At 62.1% G+C, this 22,573-nt stretch overlaps 1 protein-coding gene across 4 annotated transcripts in view; it reads right to left on the minus strand.

Annotated features, from left to right (window-relative positions):
* Positions 1–2,426: 2,426 nt before the first annotated feature.
* KCNH2 (potassium voltage-gated channel subfamily H member 2) overlaps positions 2,427–22,573 on the minus strand; it is a 32,090-nt gene continuing 11,943 nt past the window's right edge. The window contains exons 3-15 of one of the 4 annotated variants that reach the window (XM_008158773.3): positions 16,785–16,949; positions 15,358–15,798; positions 14,199–14,410; positions 9,502–9,930; positions 8,582–8,969; positions 8,089–8,288; positions 7,371–7,623; positions 6,141–6,334; positions 5,797–5,896; positions 4,910–5,182; positions 4,647–4,833; positions 4,176–4,353; positions 2,427–2,943 (exon numbers count right to left, since the gene is read on the minus strand). In XM_008158773.3, the coding sequence (XP_008156995.1) occupies positions 2,794–2,943; positions 4,176–4,353; positions 4,647–4,833; positions 4,910–5,182; positions 5,797–5,896; positions 6,141–6,334; positions 7,371–7,623; positions 8,089–8,288; positions 8,582–8,969; positions 9,502–9,930; positions 14,199–14,410; positions 15,358–15,798; positions 16,785–16,949 (3,170 nt within the window). In that variant the 3' untranslated portion in view covers positions 2,427–2,793. Of the gene's footprint in view, positions 2,944–4,175; positions 4,354–4,646; positions 4,834–4,909; positions 5,183–5,796; positions 5,897–6,140; positions 6,335–7,370; positions 7,624–8,088; positions 8,289–8,581; positions 8,970–9,501; positions 9,931–12,455; positions 12,564–14,198; positions 14,411–15,330; positions 15,820–16,760; positions 16,950–22,573 lie in introns of those variants that run through there. The other 3 variants (XM_028135521.2, XM_054726131.1, XM_008158774.3) reach the window with 3 other exon arrangements.

Below are 22,573 nucleotides of genomic sequence, written 5' to 3' on the forward strand. Positions count from 1 at the left end.
CAACAGGAATTCACCAGGCAAAGGGTGCTCCAGAAAAAGGAGCAGAAGTACAAAAGTCTGCAGGGGAGAGAAGGTTCTAGAAGTCCCAAAATGTTGCAATGATCTCCTAGTCACTGCCCCTTGAGCAAGGGAAGCCGTGTGAGCAAGGGTTAAGCCAGCAGGTGGTGGTTCAGACCACCTGGTTCACTACAGCTCCGTTCTCAGAAGCTGTGGGCTCAGGCAACTTCCTGCATCCTTGGGTGCAGCCTCAGCCTTTGGTTTCAGACAATAGGAATAACACTGGCCACAAAAGGTGTGTTGAGTATCAGTTCCTCCTATTTGTCAATGAAATGTGAGAGCTGGGCTGCCTGGGCTGAGTAGGGGCAGGAGTCCAGGTAAGGACAGGTGCGGCGCTTGCACCTGGAGGCGGGCGGTGGCTGAGTCATGAGGCTGGAACACACCACCAGGGCCTCACTCGGTTCCCAGGCCCTTGGTGCACAGGTGGAGGTGGGGGAGGCAGCCTGGTCCTGTCCCTTTGGTTCCAGCCCCAACCCCTGACTGTGTTCCAGCCCTTCCTGGGTGCTGGCAACCACATGGAACTCTTTCCTCGCCCAACACAGCTCCTCCACCTCCCACTCCTCCTCGCTGGCCCTCGTGGTTTTGGAGAACCTTCAGCTCTGGACAACAGTCTCCCAGCAATTTGGTCCCCAACCCTGCGGGAGAGGAGAGGACTACACCACCACCCTGGCCCCACCCCATCACCAAAGTTCTTGTGGCTCTGCAATCCCAGGTCATAGGGAAGGCCAGGGAGCAGGTCTGGTGCAGAGATATGGTCACCAGGCTGAGGGACCAGAGCCCTGGAAAGGTGCCCCTCTCTGCTCCCACCAGCCATGTGAGGCCTCCTGCAGTCCTGCCTGTCCAGCCCAAAGACCTCTGTCCCAGGCAGGAGGGTGCTGCTTGCATTCATCCATTCATTCATTCATTCATTCATTCAGCTGAGCATGTTCCGGTGGCAGGCATTGCACCTCCGCCTCACGGAGCTGACAGCCCACATCTCATTGCCTGAAGGCCAGCAGAGGGAACAGCACATTTGTCTGACCGGAGCTGTCCTAGGATGCACAGTGGCTGCATGGTGGGCCCCAGGCAGTTAGTGGGGCCCACCTCCTCCTTTCTCTCTTCCTGAGACTCAGGCATCAGTTGCCCCTTAGGCATCCCTTCTCCCAGGCTCACAGGCTACTGTCACCCTTTCTGCCTGGCCCACCTCTCTCTGCCGCCCCCTCTACCCTGACCCAGGGTCTCATACTTCTCCTGTCTCTTTGCCCTGGGCAAGAGAAATTCTTTCCCTCTCTCCTATCTGCCCTGGATACAGCAAAGACCCCTCCAGGCTGCTCAGAGACCTGGTCTCTCCTCCCAGCACCCCCCATCCCAGGGAGTGACAATGGCCGAGTTTGACTTTTAATCAAGGTTAACAAAGTCACCTCACAGGGTCAGGATTGTGGGATTAGGTGGGCTCTGGAGTCCTTTGGCAGCACCTTCACCCACCAGCAGAGCTGGCTAATGCGCTTGCTCCTCAGGGAGACTGGGTGTCCTTTCGGGACCAGCAGCCCACACGCACCTGCCCACCCACACGAGCACATGTGAGGACACCACCCTTCACTAGCCCCAGGACATGTTCTGACTTGTCACCCCAATAATGGGAATGAGCCACCCTCTTTCGGCAGCTCATCTGTGATCAAGGATCACAGGTGATCAGGTGATCAAGGAGAGCCCACCTGCAGCCAGACACCAGGGGAGCTCTAGTCAGGGCTAGGAAACCAGTGTGCCCAGAGGGGGGTTGGCATATATGGGGTCCATGAGAATCTGGATTAAGGTCAAGATAAGGCCAAGTTGAGGGTTTAGGGGTTATGGGCCAAGACTTAGGCCAAATCCAGCTGCAGGTTACAGTCAGCATGACTGGGTTTATGAACTGTGTAGAAGACAAGAGCATGGCTGCATTAGTGGTCAGTGTGGGGCGGGCTTTGGGAACCAGTACCAGGCAGCAAAGCAACATGACCTGGAGAGGCTGGACCCAGGCCTGCATCCCATTAGGACTCCATCCCATTAGGACTCCATCCCATTAGGCCTGCATCCCATTAGGACTGCATCCCATTAAGACTGCCTCTACATTCAAACAGCTCAGGTGGTTCTTTGCTTCCCTCAACCCAGGGCCCCATGGAGGCAGGAAACCCTGGCAGTGACCTGTGTCAGCCCCAGGGATACCCACCACCGCACATCCCCCACACTCAGACGGCGAGGCAGTCCCCGCAGGCCCAGCATGTGCATTCCTGCAGAGGCCAGTGCGCACGGACATGTGAACGTGAACACAGGCTACTGCATGCTGATGCCACGCCCTCCCAACACCACTGGAGTCAATTCAGGATAATTATTTATTATTCATAGTCATCAGCATCTTCATTAATTATTCATATGATCCTTAATTATTATCCTTAACAATAAGAGCAGTAAATAGCAGAAAAGTCCTTGAGGTGCCTAAGGCCTAGGGCGGGGTGTCTCCAGGCAGTTAGACCAGCTACTGCCCCCAGAGCAGTGGGGGGACCACAGACCCCCGTCCACTGCCCAGCACTGCCCCTACCCCTCCCACTGCAGGAGGAGATGGTCCCAAGAGCTGGGGAGGGGCTGTGCCTTGAGTTCCTCTCCCCTTTGAGTTCCTCTCCCCTTCATGGCCAGGGCCTCCTGGGCAGGGCCTCCGAGGGGAGGGGCCCAGGCCGTGTGCTGAACCCTAGGTGAGCCACGTGTCCACACTGGGCCGCCCTACTAACTGCCTGGGTCTGAGCCGTGTCTGTGCAGGGGCTGGGAGGTGAGGGCGCCCAGCTGGCCCGGCAGGGAGAGTCTTCGAGTAGGGCCGTCTTGAGGGAGCTCTGGGGCCCCCGGGGGGAGCTCCTCACACATCATGAACTGGGAAACCTGCAAAGAACAGAGAGTGTAAGAGGCAAGGAGCCCTCAGAGGGGGAGGGAGGGAATGGAGATGCAGTCAAGTGGATAGAGAGGAGGTCAGAATTTGGAGAGGATCAGGAGAAGCCGGTGACAGGACAGGAAGACAGAGGGGGGTTGGAGAGGACAAGCTGAAGGGCCAAGGCAGACAGAGCAGCACAGGACTCAGACCACAAGGGCGGCTCTGAGGATGGCGGTAGAGAAATGTACTGGGCAAGAGCCAAACCGGGCAGCTGGGAGCTGTGGGAGCTTCCCTGATAGGGGAGAACTCAAGGCCACAGCTACTCCCCAGGAACGGGGTAGCTGAATCCAAACCAACCCAAGACAAAGGGCCCTGAGTTGGGACAGAAGCTGGGACTAAAAGAGAAACAAGGTTCCTTCCTCCAATCTAGAAAGAACTCAGGGACCAAATGCGGAAGGCCAGGAGCATGCAGGGCCAGCAGAGGGGTTTTCGGGTGCTGACGAGTCTGTGTGAGGTCTGGGGGGAGGCTGTGAAGGGAGACTGGCACATTAGCTGGCGTGGCCCCTGTGTCTGAAAACAGGAGCCGGCAGCAGAACCCCGGGGGCGGGGGGGGGCCACGGGGGCGGGGGGGGGGGGCAGATGCCAAAAGAAAGGGCAGATCCCAGGCCGCCTCTGGCGGCCAGAGGGGCCCAGACACAGCTGTCTGGTTAGGAGGCCATTCAGGAGAGGACCATCTCCAGCAGGAGGAGGAAAATGGGGCCAGAATGCGACCCTAGGAACTAGCCAAAGCCCTCAGGACAACCCTGCAAGGCAGCCAGTGTGACAGCCACTGGCTGCAACAGTCAGGTCTGGGGGTGCCCTTCACACCAGAGACCTAGGACCCTGTCCCTAGGGCTCGCTGGCACTCAGCACCGAATACCAGGCCTTGGGGTCAATTAGTATCCCCTGAAGACCACTCGTGGTCACCACACAGGCATCATGAGCAGATCGGGCCTCCAGTGGCATGGAGCCCACACCACTCAGCCTGCTCGTGCCTCTGCCCCGCTGCCTGGGGACCTTGGTTTGGGGGCTCTGCTGCTTTGCCTTGTGCCCACAGCTCCTGGGGCTGCCCTCCTTTCGGAGCACAGTCTGGGAGAGGCTGGGGCCCATGGCTAAGCAGAAAGGGCAGCAAAGCAGGTTTGGGCGGCATTGGCTCAGGAAAGCAGGGCTGTGGTGCCGTGGCGGAAGGGGGTTTGGAACTCACCTGAGAAAGGGAGTACTGGGTGAGGGTGGGGATGGGGCTGACAGGCAGCAGAGGGCAGGTAGAGGTGGGGCCGGGGCCGGGAGTGGTCACAGCACTGTAGGTGGGCGGGACCAGCGTCATCTGCCTTTGTAGCAGCTGCAGGATGGTGGCCATGTCTGCACTGAGCCGGGTCTCCAGCCTGGGGCAAGAAGGAGGATGCTCTGGGTCTCAGGGAAGTGGGAATACCAGAAACTATGACTTTGAGACACTCTTGATGGGCCAGCTGGTCAACCCCAGGTGTGTCAGCCCCTGGCTCAGCTCTGGATGGGACCCTCGGGCAGGCCTGGACACAGAGCACACTCTCCAGTCTCTGTACAATACAGCCAGGAACCCGGAGATCACACTGCAATATCCCGCACCGCACAACTCACAGGCTCCCCCACCCCCCAACACACCGCTGGCGCTCGACTGGACCCCAGGGGCTGCCCTCACCTGTTGAGCTGCCTCTGGAGAGCATCCAGCCTGCTCTCCACGTCACCCCGGGACCGCCGGCCGGGGCTGGAAAGAGGGATGTTGAGGAGGCTGGGGGCGGGGGCGGGGCATCGAGGCAGCTCCTGGTACTGGCGGCCCCGATTGTCCCCCCAGAAGCTGAAGATGTTGGACACTCCCGAGAAGGCCCCTGGAGCCAGAGAGCTGGGTGAGGGAGACCAGGACAGACGCCACGCCCCCCCTTCCCCTCTCAGCCCGCGCCCTACCTGACAGTGGGTTACAAGTGTCACTGCTCTTCTCACAGTCCTCAGTCAGGGGCTCCCCGCCCGGCAGCTCTGCAGGGGGCCTGGGGCTGGAGAAGGGCACCAGGCGGAGGGGGCTGGAGCTGCGGCCTGGGCCTTCGTCGTCACTGCTCTCAGGGCTGGAGGGGCCACTGGACGGGCTCTCCCCCCATGGCCCCCCTGGCCGACCCCGGCCACTAGGCGCTGCCCCCACCCGGCCTGGCCCCAAGGCCGACACCTCCCCTGGCTGCTCCGGGTCTGTCGGAAACAGAGAACGGGCCTCAGAGAGGGCAGGAGGCATGGAGGAAATCAGAGTGGAGAGGCGGGAAAGGGGGGGAGGGAACCAGAGCAGGCCCGGAAGAGGGCTGTGGCAGGCCACCCCCAGGCAACAGGCCCAGGTCCTCTCCAGCTGCTGGCTGCCTAAGATGGGCAGCGGCCACGCTGGGCGGGCCTCTCTGGGTCCTCGGGCCCTCAGCCCAGGTCCTGCCCCTCTGCTCTCCTTTGTCCTGTCTCTTCTCCCCTCATCAGTTCAAGGAGCATCCACCCAGACACCAGCCCTGGGAGGACCAAAGAAGCTCAGGCGCGCCCCTGCTGTGAGGGCAGAGGGCTTCCTGGAGGAGGTGACAGTTCAAGTGGCCTGAAAAGTCGGGCTAAGTTTGGACAGTTAAGGTGAGGAGTAGGGAGCACGGAAGGTAGAGGCAGGAATGTCGGTGGAGCCTGAACAGAGCGACACTACTGGACCCCGAGCTCTGCCCTCCTTGTCACCTGGACCCACCCTCAGCCCTCCATCTGCCTGCCTGGACCCTGCCCACGCCCCCCCCTCCACCCTGTCCCCTCCTCCACAGGACCCGCCTGCCCCTCCCCCACCTCACCCTTGTCGGTGCGCCTGCGGAAAGACAGCTTGCGCTTGCGTTGCCGGTTGAAGCCACCCTCCAGCTCCGTGCTGCCGGGAGAGCCGGGGATCATGTTGGTCTGGAACCAAGGCAGGTGTCAGGGCCCTTCCACGCCACCCACCCTGCCCGGGGTCAGGCTCAAACCCCTCATTAACGGAGATGGGGGGCAGTGCTGTGACCTCTGCCTCAGGACAAGGGCGGAGGCTGGGTTTTCACATCCTGGTCAGACTCTATACCGTGTGACAGGCGGGGCAGCAGGCCCAGGAGGTCAGGCAGCTGAAGGGCAGCCCCCCGGGCGCAGCCTGCAGGGGCAGCCCACTCACGTCTCGCAGGTTGAATGTGATCTCCAGGCTGGACCAGAAGTGGTCGGAGAACTCGGGGTACATGTCCAGCACCTCCAACAGGTCGTCCCGATGGATCTTGTGCAGGTCGCAGTAGGTGAGGGCCCGCACGTCCCCGTTAGACTTGCCAGGCCTCGCGTAGAGGTTCAGAGGCTCTCCAAAAATGTCATTCTTTCCTGGAGGCCATGGAGGGGGGACTCAGCCCTGGGGCAGCAGCAAAAACAGCAGGCACCTGTCTTCCCTAATTCTCACCCATTTCCACACCCAGCCCCCAGCCCACAGAGCCAGAGACCTATCAGCCAGCCCCCTCCTCCCTCAGCTCCCAGCAGTGCCTGGCCGGTGAAGGTAGGAGTCCGGCTCTCCCTGTCTCGGCTCCCCCTGCCTCGCAACACCTGGAACCAGCCAGCAGGACCAGCCGGATGCCCCGCTGTGCCCACGGCCCAGGCTTCCTTAGGTTCTTACTCCACTTCTCCCCCTGAAACCCAGGTTCCAAACCTCCCTGGCCAGTCACTGCACCCTCATCACTGTTTTTCAGACTGCAGATCAGAACACAGTAGGGACTCAAGGCCCACATTGTGTTTACTGAAAGAAGATAGGCCAGCCTAGCTTAGCACAGCACAGCACGGCAAACACCTAGTAAGGCTGAGTGTTGTGTAGAGAAACCGGTTTCGGGTGTGTTTGGGGGTGTTTGTGAACTAAAAATCTAAAGTGGCCCTCCGTGACAAGGAAAGAACAGGAAGAAGGCAGGAGGTCCCCTGCCCAGGCACACCTGCCCGGGTGTACAGGTGCCAGGAAGGGGCGAGGGGCAGAGGGGCAGGACTCCCTTTGCTTTGCTGACTGTGCTGGGCCTGGCTGCATAACGTGAGGCTGCAGAGACTTAGTACATTTCCTTAGTAAAATCAGATGCATAGCCTGCCTCCACTGCCCACCCCGGAGCAGGCTTTGCTGTACTCTGAGGAAGCCAGGTGTCGCTGCCTGTGGGGAGCTCCTGAAGGGGAACAGAGTCTGGGAACCCTCAGAGTTCAGCAACCCTCCCCGCTGCGGGTCTCCTCTCTGCTGCCCCCTGGGGCCTGAGCTTGGGTGAATTAAAGGAGCCCAAGGTCCCTGTTAGCAGTGCCTGGTCCACAGACCCCCACATCTGTGTCCTCAAAGGGCTCGGAGCTCTCCTGGCCTTGGCAGACATTCCGGCGCAGCGCCCAGTCCCCACCGTACCCAGGATGGCCACGACGATGTCACCCCGCAAGATCTCGATGGAGCCCCGGGAGATGAAATAGAGGGCGGTGAGCAGGTCCCCCGCGTGCACCAGCGTGTCCCCTGGTGGCGCATGTGTCGTCTTGAACTTCATGGCCAGGGCCCGCAGGCAGCCTTTGGTGGCCCCGCGGAAGGGCTTGCAGTGCTGCAGCAGCGAGCGGTTCAGGTGCAGGCAGATGTCGGCCTGCAGGCACTCCGGGAAGCCCTTCAGCACCTGGGGGCAGGGCCAGCTCAACGCGGCACTCCTGGGACCCCCACCTCACCCCCACCCAGAGATCCAGGGAGGAGCATCAGGGTCCGGTTTGGGGGAAAGTCGTGGGTGCCAATTCCAGCTCTACTCCTTCTAACTAGGCACCCTTGAGGACCCATCTCATTGCCCTAGGCCCCCATTTGCTTATGTGTTCGGTGGGAGACCAGTTCCGGGCAGGGCTGTTGTAAGGATTAACCACAATGGCCTTCATAAAGGGGCTGGTCACCGCCTGCTCCAAAGTGAGAGCTCTCCCAGTAAATGCGCTCCAAGGGCGAAAGGAGGGGACCTACCTCCCAGGGCCTTTCTAAGCACTAGCCGTGCCCACCTGAACCACAGAGCGTGAGTGTGATCACTGCACCTAGAGGCGTTCCCACCGCCACTCCGCTCCCTCCAGCCCGCCAACCGCCTTCTTGAAGCCAGGGGCCTCACCGCGTTCATGTCGATGCCGTTGGTGTAGGACCAGGCGTGCTGGAAGTACTCCTCCAGGCGCTGGCGCAGTGGGTTGGGGATCTGGTGGAAGCGGATGAACTCACGCACCCGGAGCATCTGCGTGTGGTAGCGGGCTGTGCCCGAGTACAGCCGCTGGATGATGGCCGACACGTTGCCAAAGATGCTGGCGTACATGAGGGCTGGGGGCGGGGGTGAGTGGGGCTGTCAGCATCCAAGGAACCTGCCCGCCCCTGCACCAGTCAAGGACACATGCAGTCACGTCTCCATGTGAGCATACTCGCGAGAGTCACAAACACAGAAGCCCAGGCCTGCATGCCCTGGGCTCTGCCTGCGCCCCTACCCCAGTGTCCCAGCCCCCAAACACACCACGATAGTGGTCCTGGAGTCTCCAAGGCCCAGGGCCCTAGTGGGCCCCTCCAGCATCTACCCTTTCCTCCACCTGGGGCTCTTCCCACACCCAGCGCACACTCACAGCCAATGAGCATGACGCAGATGGAGAAGATCTTCTCTGAGTTGGTGTTGGGGGAGACGTTGCCAAACCCCACGCTGGTGAGGCTGCTGAAGGTGAAGTAGAGGGCCGTGACGTACTTGTCCTTGATGGAGGGGCCGCCCAGGCCACTGCTGTTGTAGGGCTTGCCAATCTGGTCACCCAGGTTGTACAGCCAGCCGATGCGGGAGTTCACATGCGGCTGCTCCATGTTGCCGATGGCGTACCAGATGCAGGCCAGCCAGTGCGCGATGAGCGCGAAGGTGCACATGAGCAGGAAGAGCACGGCTGCCCCGTACTCCGAGTAGCGGTCCAGCTTCCGGGCCACGCGCACCAGCCGCAGCAGCCGCGCCGTCTTCAGCAGCCCGATGAGCTGGGGTGGGGGAGATATTCCACGTGGGCCAATGAAAAGTGGGGCCACCGCAGCCCTCAGGGGACATCAGAGGAAAGGTCCCTGAAGACTTCCTCCCAGAACGTCCTCCTAAAAGTTGAAGCACCTCCCACGCACTGAGCCCAGCACAGTGTCCCGTTAATCTTGGCGCTAGCTTTGGGACAAAGGGTTCATGGCCCCCACGGTGAGAATGAGGAAACTGAGGCTTGGAAAGGTGCAGCACCCACCCTAAGGAGCCTGGCCAGAGGTCCCACTAGCTTCCAGGGCACTTGTATGTGAATTAGAAGAAGTGGCCTCTTGGGATAGACAAATGAGAAAAAAGCACTCCCTCTGGACCTCTGCACCTGGCGAGTGGCTGGGGTAGACAGGGACTGGCAAGAGCCAGCTAGGGCAGCCTCCAGGCCCCTGCAGCCCTCTTTCTAGCCACCCTTCACCCCACCATCTCCTTACCCTTCTCCCACACCCTCCAGAAGCCTCTGGTCTCCTCCCCTCCCCGGCCTCCCTACCAACCCACCTCCTCCGAGCCAGAGCCAAAGATGAGCAGGTCGAAGGGGATGGCGGCCACCATGTCGATGAGGAACCAGCCCTTGAAGTAATGGACGGCGATGCGGCGCGGGTGGCTGACCACCTCCTCGTTGGCATTGACGTAGGTGGTCCGGAAGTTGATGAGGATGTCCACGATGAACATGATGTCCACAATGAGGTCCACCACGGCCAGGGGCTGGCAGGCATAGCCGCAGTCAGGGGCCACCGGGCCCTCCTCCGTCTCCTTCAGCAGGAAGGCGGCTGAGTAGGGCGTGAAGACGGCCGTGTAGATGACCAGCAGCAGGATGAGCCAGTCCCACACGGCCTTGAAGGGGCTGTAGTGCAGGATGGTCCAGCGGTGGATGCGCGGCGCCTGCAGCTTGTACTCTGGCAGCACGTCCGCCCCCAGCGATAGGACCTGGGCAGGTAGGGAAGGTGGCGGTGAGGGGGTGGTGTCCAACTGGAGTCGGGAGAGGGGAAGACAGGCCATGGGACCTCCAGGATGGGAGCAGGTGACACTGTTGGAGCCTCCAGAGAAGAGGCCAAGCAGAGGAAGGAGGGAGGCCAAAATGTTTTGATCAGAATGCCCGCCCCTCGGCCAAGTGGCCACAGCCACTGACCACCCCTCAATCTGGGCACTCCAGTTCCCCATGCCACACAGGGGACCCCTAGCTGGCTCCAAGTCCAGGGCACCTGCAGTAACGCCCAGAATGGCTCCCACCAGCAACACAGACCCCTGCCTGGGGGTGTGCTCCCATCCATCGATCTTGCCCACATCTCCCCAACAGCCCCACACACACATACACCCACACACACACACCATGGCCTCCGTCCATGCCACTGGTCCAAGGATAGCAGCCATCTAGACTCAGGCCCCTTGGCCCCCGGGGGAGAGAGACTAAAACACCCCACCCCTACTCCTGCAGCCCCCTCTCCCCTGGCCCAGGGCAGCCCCTCACACTCCTACAAAGGCACGCAGACGACCTAACCCAGCATAGACGTGCCTACATGTACACAGAGGGACGTGCACACGGGTAGACGTCCAGAAGTGGCGTACACAGCCAGCAGAGGCTCACCTTCACATCCTGCCCCACAACGTCCGTCAGGCAGAGGCAGCTCACCACCCAGACCAGGTGGCAGTAGCACGCCACTCTCTCCCCAAGCCAAACTAGGAAGAGCCGAGGCCAGCTTCCCCCTGTCCCAGGAGCCTCTGTGTGTCTCCCTATGGCCTCCCCCTGCCCCTGAGAATCCTCTCTCACAGACATTTGACTCAACCCAGGAGCCCCCTCCCCAAGCTCTCCAGGCCTGGCCCACCCTGAGAGCCAAGGTTGCCAGCCCTGCTGCTGTAGCACAGACTGCCAGAGTCCCTCCCACCCCCCACCCCCTCCCACTCTGTCCTCAGGCCTCTGGGGAGGGCCATGGTGGGTGGAGCCTCAAAGAGTCCTACTCACATTCAAGCTGGGGATCCCCTGGGCCCACCCTCACCCTCACCAAAGGGGCTGTTTGGAGAACATCGCCTTAGAAGTAACTGGAAGTTCTGACAGGCAATAGTTAGGGGTTTGTCCACCTGGGCTGGCCACAGGGCTCCAAAGGCACACGACGGGTGGAAGGAGCAGCTGGGGCCTAGAGCAGGGGAGGGAGCGTGTGACTTCAGGTCCCCACTCTGCCCTGCCTTCAGCCCAAGCTGCCTGCTCCTTGAGGCAGAGAGCATGGGGCAGTGGCCTTTCCAGGGTCAAGTGGGGATTGAGAAAAAGGAACTGACCAGGGCCCCTGCAGACAAGGGACAGTAAAAGGTAACTGCCTGCTCCCCCCCACACCCCCCCCATAGGTCTCCTCCAAGTGCCTTAGAGGCAAAACCACACCTGATAACAGAGATCCGGTCCCTGAGGTCTGCCCATAGCAGGACCAACACCACCCTAACACACACACATGCACACACGCGCGCACACACGTGCACACACACACGCATACTCACAGGGCAAGCCTGGACACAAGACCTGGACCTGCAGACCTCATCTCTCGGGAGCCAGGCCCAGCTCTGCAACCACTGTACTGTATGGCCTTGGGCCAGGGGTGTAACTTCCTTTGACCCACAGAATACGGAAGCCCACTTAAGCCAAACCCCGGATCCTCACCCGTGGGTGGGAAGGGTTCTCCCCATACCTGTCCACGGCTGGGAGGAGCACATGAGCCAAAGCAGAGAGTGTTGCCAGGTGGTGGGGGCAGCGGTGGGATCCTCAGACTCACCCTTGAGCCACCTCCAACACCCCCTCTGCCCCCCTCCCCAGCTTGCTCCAGGCTCTCTGACACGGGACGGAAAGGTGGCTCTCAGAAGGTACCTACAGGGTCATCAGCCTAGGGGACCACGGGCAGCTCAGGCTGTGCCAGGTGAGCCAGGTGCCTCAGTTCAGCTACCCTCAGCAGCATCCACTGTCCTCTGACCCCGCCCTCCTCAGACTCCAGCCCCAAAGCCTGGACCACGGAAGCAGCCCGCGCCTCCCTCAGCACCACTGGTCCGCCCCCAGCACGTGGGGAAGGAGCAGTGGAGCCCACGGCTCCCAGGCCAGGCCTGGCCGCTGCCCACTGCGGGAAATGTGGTGGGCGGGGGACAAGCTCCTCTCCTCCGCCTCCCATCCTCTCTGGGCACCCATTTCATTCCCCGCCTTCCTCCCCTCCCGGAGCATTGAGCTAGAAGAGTGTGGGCCCCGGGAGCCCTCAGAGGGGAGAGTCCTGGCAAGAAAAAATACTGTCTGCCGGGCCCAGCAGGCCTGGGAAGAGCGACCTGGAGCCAGGAGTGGGATGAGCAGGGCTGCCGACCCTCTGGCTCCCCAAACTGTCCTGCTTCTCAGAAGCTCTCTCTGGCCTGGAGCCAGAGTCCTCTGGGCTGCATCCTGAATCAGTGCCCGACCTGGAAGGGGGAGGGAGGGGCTGGGGGTCACCTACCTCCTGGGCCACCAGGCTGGAGATGCGCACGGCCCGCCTGACCCGGCCTTTCTGGACCCTGGGCTGCAGAGCCCCAGTCCTGCTCGCCTTCCTGGCGGAGGCCGCCATGGAGGACTGGGCTCCCCCCAGCCTGCCTGCCCTGGGGCCCGAGAGCCCAGCCAGCGCCTCACCTGCGCCCCAGCAGCAGTCCCAGCCCAGGCTGCGCCCCAGAGACGGGCGGCCTGTCTCCCAGGGCAGCCTCTGGAATGAAGCCAGGGTTGCTGGGCTGGGCCCCAGGGCCGGGGTCACCCTGGCAGCGAGCGTGGACAGCAGCCCGCCTGGCTCAGGCTGCCCATGGCCCCCTGGTACAGGCCCGGCTGCCAGGGTGCTGCGCTCTGCCCGCCGCCAGCCCAGCCGCGGCTCCGCGGTCAGAACCTCGGCTCCTCGGCCCGCCCCTCCTCCTCCCTGTCCCCACCCCCACCCCGCCGCCCGGCCAGCGGCCCCCTCCCCCGCAGCCGCTCTGGGCTCCTGCTGCAGCCGCTCCTGCAGCCCGCACCCCTCCCCTCCCCCAGCAGCCCGGCCTGTCACCACAGATTAATGGTCTCCCCAACACCCCCGCCCCGCCAGTCCAGTACCCAGCCAGCCAGTCAGACAGACGGCCAGAGATGGAGAGACGGGCAGAGCCAGGAACACCGGACACACAGACAGACGCACACGCACAGACCACAAGTACACAGAAGCGCACGCTGTGTGCCAGGAACAGGGCTCCAGGTGGGAACAAGAGAGCCAGGGGCCAGAGGGGAGAGGGAAAGGCAGCCAGATAAGGGGCCTGGGGTGTAGGGGAACATTCTGGACTCAAGGCCAAGGGGCTGGAGACCTGGCAGGGACCCAGAGAGCCAGAGGCAGTGGGAGCAGGGCCAGGAGGAGGGCTGAGCAGGCCGGTGCTGGCGGCTCTCTCACGCAGGCCAACTAGGGGAGTCACTGTGGAAGGGCAGGAGGCAGCCACGGGATGGAGGCATGGCGGGCAAGGGACAGGAGCCCCCTGTCCCAGGCTTCTCACCCTCTGCCAGGACTTGAGGAAGGATCTGGAATGGACTGGGCAGTGAGGGTGACGCAGGCCATCTTGCTGCCGGGAGGGGGCAGGAGACAAGGCTGGCCCTGACACCAGGCAGTGCTGGGACGGCCCCCAGAGTCAGGGACTTGGTCACTCCATATCTGTACACCCACCACCATACCCTCCCCTCCCGGCCTTGCCGGGGAACAGGGGTGGGCACTTCCAGGCCACCCTGGCCCCTAGCACCAGCCCCCACCCTCTCCCTGGCTCATCACCTTGGCCTAGAAGAATCAGGACCCCCAACTTGGACCTCTGTGGCCCCTTCTAATCAAAGCCTCCTGTTGGTTTCCCCTCAGCACTCCCCTCATGACACCCTAAGAGCAGACCCTGTCATGCCCCTGTGGCTGCCTTCTCCCACCCACCCTGACCCTCTCAGGTACCCAGCCTCAACTGCACTGTCCCCCTGGGCCCCATCAGCCTGTTCTCTGTACCCATCCTGTCCCAAGGCCGCCTGCCCTCCAGTCTCCCTTTCTCCAGGGCCTCCCAGACTGTCCTCTCACCCCAGCTCTGAAACCCCCACTCCCACCCCTAGCCAGCAGGTCTGCCCACCCTCAAGAGGCCGTCTCCCCGCCCCACCTTTGACCACAGCCCACACCCACCCCTTCTGAGCTCCTCCGAGCTGAGGGGAGAGCCAGGGACTGGGCACCTACCTGGGTGACCTTCTCCGTGACATTGTGGGTCCGCTCCTTTATCTTGGGTGCTATGATCTCCCGGTCGCTGGAGGGCGAAGCCAGGAAGGGGTCGCCCTTGAGGTCCACAAAGTTGAGGGTGATTTGGGGGATCTTGCTAATGGTGCGGTAGCGCACGAGGTCCGAATCTGATGTGGAATTAAGCAGGCCGCTGCGCAGGGGGTGCATGGCCCCTGGGGTGGGGGAAAGTGCAGTCAGGCTGGCAGGCAGGGGTGCATGGCCCTGGGGTGGGGGGAAGGGAGAGCCAGGCTGGCAGGCAGGGGTGCATGGCCCTGGGGTGGGGGGAAGGGGGAGCCAGGGTGGCAGGCAGGGGGTGCATGGCCCTGGGGTGGGGGGAGAGTGGGGTGTGGCTGACAGGCAGGGGGTGCATAGCCCTGGGGTGGGGAAAAGGAGGAGCCAGGGTGGCAGGCAGGGGGTGCATGGCTCCTGAGGTGGAGGGAGAGTGGGGTATGGGTTGAGGCAGGGGGTGCATGGCCCTGGGGTGGGGGAGAGGGGGAGCCAGGCTGGCAGGCAGGGGGTGCATGGCCCTGGGGTGGAGGGAGAGTGGGGTGTGGGTGGCAGGCAGAGGGTGCATGGCCCTGGGGTGAAGGGAGAGTGGGGTGTGGGTGGCAGGCAGGGGCCGGCATGACACGGTGGTGGAGGCCAGGCCTGCAGGAGCCAGGCCATGGGGGTCAGTGTGTCATGGAAGCCAGCTCAAGAGCTGGGGCAGAGTCGCTGAGAAACAGGCCAGACTCCTCCCCACTTGAGGGAAGCGCACGGTGAGCAGCTAGGAGACAGCGGAGGAGGTGCCTCCCTCGGCTCTGTTCAAGGGCACTGTGACCCGGCCAGAGGGCCAGGTAGGGACAGGGACCCCGATGCTGTCGTGCCCTTCAGACCCCCCCAGGCCATCCCTGCTCCAGGACCCCGAGCGGGAGCCAGCTTCGTGGGCCGAGCAGACTCTGAGTGAGCACGAATGAACCGCGATGGATGGGCGTTGGGTGGGATTCCACCAGCGCTTAAAGGGCTTTCCCTCCCCAAGCACCGGGACGGTGGAGACCAGGAAGCTGCGGGCCTGGGACGGGGCAGGCTGGCGGCGGCGGGGAGAGGCTCTCACCGGCGGCGGGTGGGGAGGTGCCCTCACCGGTGCTGGCGTGGCGCGGGGGCGGGGGCAGCACCCCCGCGCGCATGGCCTCGATGTCGTCGGCGGAGGAGGCCCGGCGCACGCTGGCGCAGCTCTCCCGGGAGCGAGTCCGGGCCAGGCTGCAGGGGGAGCCCGAGGCCTCGGGGTTGAGGCCCTGCGCCTGGGGCGGTGGGTGCGGGCCTGGCTCGCGGGAGGGCGGGGAGCCGGGGGCCACCAGCGCGCGTTGCTCCTCCGCGGGCCGGAGCCCGGCCACGTGGTTGTCCAGGGCCTCGTCCAGGGCCAGCGCCTCGCTGCCGGGCGCCGCGGGCGTCAGGTCCAGGTCCACGTCCACCACCACGGCCCCCGCGGCCCCCGCGCCGCCCGTGCGGCCCCGCCCCGCGGGCTCCCGGGCCGTTAGCGCCAGCATGGCGGGCAGCTTCAGGCGGAAGGTCTTGGCGCGGCCTGTGGGGAGAAGGGAGCCGTCTGGCTGGGGGACAGGAGCAGCGCCAAGAGGGCAGGCCCCGGAGCCGGAGCCCCGGCCAAACAGAAGGGAAGGTGGGGAGTGGGAGCCTGACAGCGGCTTCCACTCATCTCAGAAAATTCCAGGACCCAACCTTACCCAAGGCTCTGAGAATAACAAACTATTTCTTGGGCCACATACCCCAGTGGGCTCTACACAAACCGTGGGTGCCGCCACTGCACTGCGGGCAACATGGCCCCTTACCCAGGGAACAGGCATAGCGCCCTGCGTGGCTGGCCGAGGCCGCACAGCACCTGGTGGGCCTGCCTCCACCGGGGCAGCCACGCAGGCCTTCTTGCCAGACCCTGCCAACTTGCGGATGGCCCCAGCGGCAACACTGCCAGTTCAGAGCTCGAGAGACCGCGAGGTGGACTCTTTTGCCACGACTCTAAAGGGCAAATTAGACTTAAACCCAAAGAGGCCACGTCGGGGAGGAAAGGAGTCAGCCTGAGTCACCGGGGGAGGAGGTGAGGGCTCCACGTCTCAGCCACGGTGAGCATTCCCCTCACATTCTCTCCTCAACTAGCCCCGGCCACACCAGGGACAGGGACCAGGGCAGAAGTTCCCCAGGAAGACATCTGAGTCCCTGAGAGACGGGGCCTTCTGATGAGCAAGGGAGCGGCTCCGAGGGGTGAATGCCCTGACCCTGGGCTGCAGAGAGGACCACACCCAGAGGGCGCTGTGCTGGAAACCCGCGCAGGTAAAGCCAGGACACCAGGTCCAATCTTGCCCCAAGGACCTGCGGCTCTGTCACTCGGTCTCTGTCTGTTCATTTTGAGCCAGATGAGACTAGGCCATGTCCTCAGTACCCTCCGAAGGGACCCCACACACATTCCTTCCTGCAGGTCAGTGGCCCTGGGTAGCCTCGTGGCCCCGGAAAAGGGAGAGCTCGTTGTTCCTGCACCAGTCCGCGTGTGGCTACACTTACCTGGGGCCAGCCAGCTGGTGGGAGGCCCGCGGTGATTGGTGTCATGGGCCGGGGACCCCACCATGTCCTTCTCCATCACCACCTCGAAGTTGAGGATAAACATGATGACGGCCCCATCCTCGTTCTTCACGGGCACCACGTCCACCAGGCACAGGAAGCAGCTCCCTGTGGAGGGGGGGACATGGCCACTGTGGCACCAAGGCCCCCGGTGGGCAGAGCAGAAACCTGAAGGGGCCCGTCCACGGCTGCCTCCCCCGTGGCCTCACACAGTTCTGCCCCTTCCGGGCCAAGTCTCCTGTCCCACCCCACCCCACCCACCCACCCCTGCGGCTCTGTGCCTGCCAGACCGAGCTGGTGACTCAGTCTACCTGCTCCGGCTTGCTGCTGGCCAGGCATTCCCTCTCCCCGCTGTCTTGTTTCTCTGGCTCTCTCCCCGTGTGCGTTCTCCCTCACCCTGGCTTGAGCTCCTTTCTGCCTCCACCTTGTCGTCTCATTCTCCCTCGCCTCTCAATATATCCTTGTGACCCTCACACAGGGTAGTGCAGTGTGGGGATTAAGCCCACAGACTTTAGGCCCAGGGTCTCTGGGTTCAAATCCCACCTCTGCCGCTTCGTCATTTATGCATTATGCTCAACTTAGTTAACCTTCCTGTGCCTCGTTTTCCTCATCTATAAAGTGGGAATCGTAGTTCCTTAGTCCCAAGTTGCAAAGATGAAGTCACCGCGTGCTGAGGGCCTAGAGCAGTGGTCGGCAAACCGCAGCTCACGAGCCACATGCAGCTCGCGAGCTGCGGTTTGCCGCTCTGTTGACTAATGAGTTTGCCGACCACTGGCCTAGAGCAATGCCCAGCACAGACTGAACACTGCACACAGGTTAGTGGTGGCTCTCTGTCCCCGTCTTGCTCTCTCTGCATTAGTCCCAGCTGTTGTGTCGGTCCACGCAAGATACACTCAGAAGTTGAAAGCAAGAGTTTCAAAACCTTTAAGCAATTCGACATTGCCACGATGTCCAAGCATGTGATTTTGTACTTCACAAAGGACTGTGATGTATTAGAAATAAAGAAAAGTGATCCTTCACCAAAGAGCCGTGAAGCACTGCTCCTAAAGCTTGCATCACTGCCTCTCCTTGTCTTTCTTTTCTTTCTTTTTTTAAAAATATATTTTTATTGATTTCAAAGAAAGGAAGAGAGAGAGAGAGAGAAACATCAATGACAGAGAGAATCATTGATTGGCTGCCTCCTGCACACACCTCTCCCCTCCTTACCCCACCCCCACCCCCCCGGGATCAAGCCCACAAGGAAGGCTTGTGCCCTGCCCAGGAATCAAACCATGACCTCCTGGTTTATAGGGTTAACGCTCAACCATTGAGCCACTCTGGCCGGGCTCCCAGGCTCCTGTCTTTCTCTTCTCTCCCAGGCTCGCTCTCTGCCTGGCTACCAGGTGAGACCAGTCCACCAGGCCAGATGTGCCCCATCCACCTCTGCTCTCTTTCCAGCGCACAGCCCCTCACCCTCCTCTGCCAATTTCTGAAGAAGACCCTGATGCTCATATTAACATCCTATTCCTCTTTCTCCATGTTCCCTGCGGGCACCGGGCTTGTCCCTCATCATGCTTTCTTCTCGGGACAGAGACTTCTTTTCTTGTCCACCTGCTCATCTGTCTTCTCTGAATTGCAGGGACCTAGCTCACCAGTGTCTGTGTCCCCTCTGCTGGCCTAACACCTAGAACAACACACCAGGGAGCAGACCTTGGCCAGTGGGGCTAGTGATGGGGCAGTGCTGGTGGAGAACGGTGGAGAGGACGTATTGGTGATGGGCTGAGTCAAGGGAGGGGCCAGCAACCTGGAGGCTCTCTGGACAGGCCCCAGTGGCAGAGCCGTGGGGAGTGCGGCGGCAATGGCCTGAGCAGACCAGGCGTGAAGGGCCTGGTTCCTGCAGAACAGCAGTTCTAACAGCCGTGGGATTCATCTTGTGGAAGGGGATCCTCTGCAACCAACTGAAACAGGATGGCGGGGGGGGGGGGGGGGGCTGGACCAGGTGAGGCGCTGGCAGGGATTCTCCGCCCTGCCTGAGGTCCTTCCACCCACCTCATCCCAGGCCCTTCTGGCTCAGCCCTCAGAACCTAAGCTGGGGGCTCTGTCTGGATCTCCCATCAGCAGCCTCTACTGTCCCCTGACCTCTGAAATGGCCCAACTGAAGCACAGCTGTGGTGTTGGGAGCTGCAGGGGGCCGGACCCAGCTGGAGACTGTTTGGCACCCAGACAGCCCGCCTAGAGTTCATGTCCTAATATGGTGATGGCCAACAGCGGCCTGAACAGGGACTGGCCCTGATCTGGACTAGAGAGGCCAGAGACCAGGAAACCTTAGCCCTGGAGATCCCAAACAGCCAGCCCCAGGACCCCAGGCACCCAAGCTCCTGGTCCTCCGTCCTCACTAGGAACTTGTCCCAGAAGTCCAGAGTCTGGAACTCGGAAGAGCCCAACCTTTCAGGACAGCCTGGGATTCTGACCTTGAGGCCTCCGCACCCTGCCCGCTCCATTCAGACTTCTCAGGGAGGGAGGTCAGAACTGCATTCTGCCAGCCCACCCCTGCCTGGCTGCAGAAACTCCAAATAGAAGCCTCCTTGCACCCCTGCCCCTAGACACACACTCATACGCTGAGTCCCCTTGGCCCTCTCTCCCTTTGTGACATTCAAGGAATTTTTCCTTTCAAATAACCCTGTCAAAGCCCAGCTTCTTCCAAAAATGTGACCTGGAGCCCTGCCTGGTGGCTGCGGGACGTGGCAGGAGGAGAGGAGGCTCCAGCTGCTATTCTCAAGGAGACACGGAAGAAAGGAAAGCGGGCAGCTCTGAGGCTCTGCCTGCCCACCCCCTGCTCGGTTGGTTGGTTGGTTGGTTGGTTGGTTGGTTGGTGGGGTCTTCAGTGAGCGACACATCACTCACCCCCAGCCCTCCAGCCAGACCTTCCAGCGGACCCCATCCCGTCACTGGCTGCGTGTATGGGAGGCGGGGCTCCCTGAGGGCAGCTGAGGTTCTGACGCAGGTCAGGGGTGGGGCGCAGGGAGAGCAGGAGCAGTGTCCGGCCTGCAGGCAGGTGGTCTCTGACCCTCACACGGCAGAAATGTCGGCAGTCGGTGGCTGGGCTGCTCCTGGGAGACCCATGCTGGCACAGCACACACAGGGCCTTGCCCTCCACAGTCCCGCTCCTCTCCTCCCTCAAACCTTGCCCTGCCCCCAGCAGAGGCCGACTTTGCCGGCCCAGCTGCGTGAGGTTGCAGTTCCGCGGAGAGCCACACCGTGGCAGGCGCGGCCCACACTCCCGAGGCAGCCAGCGCCAGAGTGCGCTGGGAAGGAGGAGAGGGGTGGAGGGGAGCAGGATTCCCACCTCCAGCCCCCGCCCCCGCTCTGCCCACAGGTAGGATATGGGGTTCCCCGACGCAAAGGGGCGAGACACGGGCTGTGGAATCAAATAGCCTTTGCTCATTGTGTCAGAATGACCTTGGGCAAGTCACCTCCCCTCCCCAGCCCAGGAGGCTGGAGGGATGAAGGACATGTGTGAAGCAGAGGCGGGACTCATGGGAAGTCCTGATCCTGGAAGGAGGAGAGGGAGAGACAGGTGGATGGGTCTCCCCAATGGAGAGGCCCCAAGCCAACTGGCTCTAGTAGCTGATGCCAAGAGCCCTTACTCACACCCCCAACCCCCAGCCCAAGCTAAGGACACCTGGCTCTGGGTGGGGAGGCTGAGTGCCCAGCCCCCCTCCTGGAGTTCAGGGCACGCTGGGTCCTGTGGGGATGGGGACAGGAAAGTAGGCACAGCCATGCAGCTCACCAAAGGTCACTGAGGAGGAGAGGAAGAAGGGACAGCAGGAGAGACCTGGGGGAGAACCAGGCCTGGACACATTCCAGGTGCAGCAGGTACAGCTCTTCCTGACCCCAGGGAAGGGGGCCGTCATTCACCAGAACAAAATGCCAGCTTACGTTCATCTGCTGCCAACCCTGGGCACCATCTTGCCCAGTGTCCCAACCCATCGGGGGGCCCCACTCACGGTTCCAAACTGGATTTCCCACCTCTGGGCACCCCCGGCCTCAGCTTTATCACTCCCAGGCCTTATCCATCAGGGCGGTGTGGCCAGGGGTGGAGGGGCCAGCAAGGATTCAGAGTGTCCTTCGGCAAACCCCCAGGTCAGACCTCTGCTGTAAACAGGTCACGATGATCCCCCACGAGCAGTCACTGAGGGCACCAATGTCAAGCATTTGGGCAGCACAAACCACACAGGCCTGGCACCTGCCCTCACTGTGCCAGGGAGTCAACAGGACCCCAATACGGAGCCCGGGCAAGATGAGGAAGAGAGGATAACCGAGGCAGAGGGACGGGCCTGGGGAGCAGAGGTGATCTGCCCAGCCATCAGGAGACCTGAGCCAGTGCTGTGTGACTGTGGCAGGTCGCTCGCCTCTCTGAGCATAAGACTCCCTGGGGCACCACAGGGACGAGTGATTCCTGCCCTGGCCGCCAGATGAGGTGGCAGATGGCTTGTGGGAGCATCCAGAGCTGTAACGAAACAGGGCCTGCAGGGAAGGTGACCTCAGGGAGGCAGCCATCCTAGCCCGGGTCCCCTCCCGGTCCCGCTCCCAGCAAGAGGAGCTGAGCCCAAAGTCACGCTGAGGGCAGGAGGCTGGGGCCCCATCAGCCCTGTCCGCCCCCAGGCAGAGACGCTGTCTTCGCGCAGGGCTGTGCAGTGTCAGGTTATATTTAGCCTGGTGGCGGCGACAGGAAGATGCAGAAGGAGCGACTCCTGGACGGGGGCCATCGTGTCACTAACATGGCTCTCATGGGCAGCCTTGGGCCTAGGAAAGCCAGGGACATTGCAGGCCCAGAAGACAGAGTAGGGGAGCCTGAGAGGCCAGCCAGTGAATGAGTGTGTGTGAGACGTGGTGGCGGGGGGGCAGGGGGGAGACACACCATCTTCTCTGCTGCTCCAAGGACTGCGAGGCAGACACGCCCGGAGAAGACTCACTGCAGGGCAGGAGTTGGGAGCCAGGAGCCAGACCCCGACTCACACAAAAGAGGCATCCCAGACAGACCTCCACCACCCTCCCTGTCTAACACCTTCCCAGGGAGCTAGAGGCCATACAGAGAGTCTCGGGGGCCAGTCATCTAGACCCCCCCAAACCCACTGCCTGTGGCCTGCCTGCATCATCTCCCCCTCCCCAACCACAGTGATAGTCTCAAGAGAAGAGCTTCTTCTAGAAAGGTTCTGGGCCCAACCTGGCCCTGCGCCAGTCCGCTGCGTGCCACTCAACCTCTCGGGGACACAGCCTCCTGGTCTCTCAGGTGGAGTCACCAGCCCTGTTCCCCAGGAGCCGAGGAGGCAGAACAAGGCTGGGCTCAGGCGGAGAAAGCTGCTCCCGTGGATCCATTCCCTTCCTCCCCAAGGCCTGCAACTTCACCGCCCTCCTCCGCCCTCCTGGAGTCCGTCCCCACTGAGAATGCTTCAGGATCCGCCGTTCTGGATCCCAGCAATCCCTGCACACACAGACACCAGAGACACGAGTGGGCTGGCCTACAGGGCACCCCAGCCTCACCGGGCCTCCCACTCCCCACAGCCCCAACCCCTCTCCCCTCCAACTCAGCCATCAGGCTCTGCAGGGTCCCTCCACAGAGATTGCCTTGACTGCTCCATCCAGCCCACAGGGATGTTTCTCATTGAGAACTCTTCTAAAACGATATCCCTAATTTGGGAGATAATGGCATGCTGGCTTCTGGAGTGAGGTTCCTGCCTCTCCCAGAGTCA

This window comes from Eptesicus fuscus, chromosome 14 (assembly GCF_027574615.1).
Source record: "Eptesicus fuscus isolate TK198812 chromosome 14, DD_ASM_mEF_20220401, whole genome shotgun sequence".
Classification (NCBI taxonomy): Eukaryota; Metazoa; Chordata; class Mammalia; order Chiroptera; family Vespertilionidae; genus Eptesicus; species Eptesicus fuscus.